At 36.4% G+C, this 2,692-nt stretch overlaps 1 protein-coding gene across 1 annotated transcript; it reads right to left on the bottom strand.

Moving 5' to 3' along the window:
* Positions 1-225: 225 nt before the first annotated feature.
* On the bottom strand, positions 226-1,010 carry LOC149234210 (uncharacterized). Its single transcript, XM_089461128.1, has 2 exons — positions 590-1,010; positions 226-482 (listed from the first exon to the last, which is right to left on the bottom strand). Exons 1-2 carry the CDS (start codon positions 921-923, stop codon positions 466-468), a joined length of 351 nt encoding a protein of 116 aa, XP_089317254.1. The 5' UTR covers positions 924-1,010; the 3' UTR covers positions 226-465.
* Between the last annotated feature and the right edge of the window lie 1,682 nt (positions 1,011-2,692).

Raw genomic sequence — 2,692 nt, 5'->3', positions numbered from 1 at the left:
ACCCTTAATGAATTGGTTCCCAATCATACAATTAAAGTCGAAGATGAAATATATGTCCATGGGAAATGTTGTATTTTAGTTCTATAACTATGGGAAATTCCAATTCCCAATTCATGCAATTTTAGAGGAAGATCAAATGTATAAGTCAATGGGAAATGTTAGATTTTAGTGCTATAACTATAGGAAATTTTAATACTCAGCCATATGATATTTGAACACCACATATATAAAAGAAGAAGACTCAAAAACCATGAATACCTTCAATATATTCATTGGAGTCCATTATTAAAAAGCTATAAGAGAAATACATAGATACAAAACCATGAATACATTCAATATGTTTATTGGAGTCCATTATTTAAAAACTATAGGAGAAATACATAGATGCATATATTAATATTAATAGCAGTATAGTAGCTGTTGTAGCAAGGGTGACATCAAAGTGGCTGTCCTTTCTGGTTCTGTTCATGGAACTATGTACTCTGCACAGCACCCACACACAAACAGATTAGACGATTCAATGCACACTTTTCTAATCAGCGTACTGAAAATTTGGGTGAGGAGAAGAAAATGGAATAAAGAAACGTACTCCCGCATTTCTTGCCAGCGGAGCGATTGGCAATATTGCAGCGCTTAGGAATGCCGATGGCGACAGCAGGGTTGATCCTAGCCTGCTTCGCTATGGGAGAAAGGAACACTGCACACGTACAGGCGGGAATTTTAAGGACTTTCTTGACTTGGGTACAGCAGGCCGGAGGGACGCTTGCCTTAGCATTGTTGGCCGCTCCAATGCAGGGGCTCAGACTGAGAGCCACGGTGTTAATGGGAGTCTTCCCACATTCACCAGCGCCATAAGCAGTCTGTAACATGAATGAGCTACACAGTGCCATCAGTAACACCGCCATTGCCTTCAGATTCGCCATAGCCAAAGGGCAATAAATTTCTGTTGCTTCTCTGTCGATAACACCGACGATCACCACAAGTAAAGTTACAAGAAGAGAAACCCGCAGTTGCCTCTTCTTATAGACGAGAGCATTCTTTCCATGATCGAAGAATCTAGATCTAGGTATGAACACGATGAAATCTATGGAACGCCTGAGAGTCACATGGGCCCGCCGAAGAATCCGTGTTGTCCAATTTCCAACCGGTCCATGTTATATAGTGGGGTTGTTGTCCATCATAATTTGGTGACGGACTTCCCGCCATATCTTTCGAGTCTCTTCTTTTTCAAAAAAAGTCTCTTTCTTTTTCATAAGATAGGTGCACGTAGTGGAAACAACACAGGATTGAAATAATTAGCATGCCACCAAATGCAAGTGTCGATGCACGAACGACTATTTTGTATTACTTGATTGTCCATGTACAGTGAAACCACCAATGTGTATGGATAATATATGCGAGAATGACGCATGAGCTGAGGTATGACACGAGACCATGGCTCGTAAGCAAGTTTTATTACTAATTTTGTTCTTTGGAGTTTTGAATTGAATTGATTTACAAGTAATTTTACTAGTGTTTAAATTTCTGGAGGCATCACTTACATATAATATAGGAGGATACAAGCAATAAAAAAACAAGTCTCATCATCAATTTCGGTCTTTGGAATTTTGGTGTTTGGAATCGATTTATAAGTAGGCCTCTTGAGTTTTGGTGTTTGGAATCCATTTACAAGTAGTCGATTTACAAGTAAGCCTTTGAGTTTTGGTGTTTGGAATCGATTTACAAGTAGGCCTCTGAAGTTTGGAATCGATTATCGATTTACAAGTAGGCCTCTAGAGTTTTGGTGTTTGGAATCGATTTACACGAGTTTTGGTATTTGGAATCAATTTACAAGTAGGCCTATGGAGTTTTGGTGCCTCTGAATTTTGGAATACAAGTAGGCCTCTAGAGTTTTGGTGTTTGGAATCGATTTACAAGAGTTTTGGTATTTGGAATGGATTTACAAGTAGGCCTCTGGCGTTTTGGTGTTTGGAAACGATTTACAAACAAGTAGGCCTCTAGAGTTTTGGTGTTTGGAATCCATTTACAAGTAGTCCCACTCATGATTTTCCTTAAAAATTGTTGATTTTTCCTGCAAAGTTTTAGTTAATTCTGTGAGAAGTTTTAAAACATCTAGTTATTAAGTTGTGAAATTTGCACCCATACCCACAATTTCAGTTGAAAATCGTTGGTTTTTTGTTCAGATTTTTAATTAAATTTGATAACAAGTTTTTAAAAATAAAATTATAAAATTTAAGATATGACAAAATTATTAGATGATTCATTCGTACTATATTTATAATATTAAAATAATGATTAAAACACTAAAATTTTAAGATTTTATGATCCAAAACTAGCCAAATTCCAACCCACAAAGTACCTTCCGTAGACAATGCGAAGGCAAAGATGTGATAAATTAAATCCGTAAAATTATAAATGGTTCATTACGTAAACTCTACGAAACCATTTAACACTATTAGTCTCTACCATCTGGAAATGGCTAGGGACTATAGTAATCGAAAAGCAGGATGTTAGTATTAATTGAGCTACTTGTTACTATCTATTCGTGGATTATAACGAAAGTTTTTAAATACATAATCATTTATCATCTTATTTGGCCTCTTCCCGAGGTGTGGAGGCAAAAACTTAGGTTATATGTATTTATGTTTTTGTTATCAGCTTAAGATCAGCTTAATGCTAGCATTAATGCTAA

The sequence above is a fragment of the Pinus tabuliformis genome, chromosome 8, assembly GCF_031772625.1.
Source record: "Pinus tabuliformis cultivar Carrire ecotype Pingquan chromosome 8, CPIR1, whole genome shotgun sequence".
Lineage (NCBI taxonomy): Eukaryota > Viridiplantae > Streptophyta > Pinopsida > Pinales > Pinaceae > Pinus > Pinus tabuliformis.
Note: the sequence above shows the minus strand (reverse complement) of the source record. Positions and strands in the feature narration are given on the sequence as shown.

What these genes read in the sequence shown, in the direction of transcription:
- LOC149234210 (XM_089461128.1), bottom strand. Translation starts at nt 923, where the DNA reads ATGGCGAATCTGAAGGCAATGGCGGTGTTACTGATGGCACTGTGTAGC.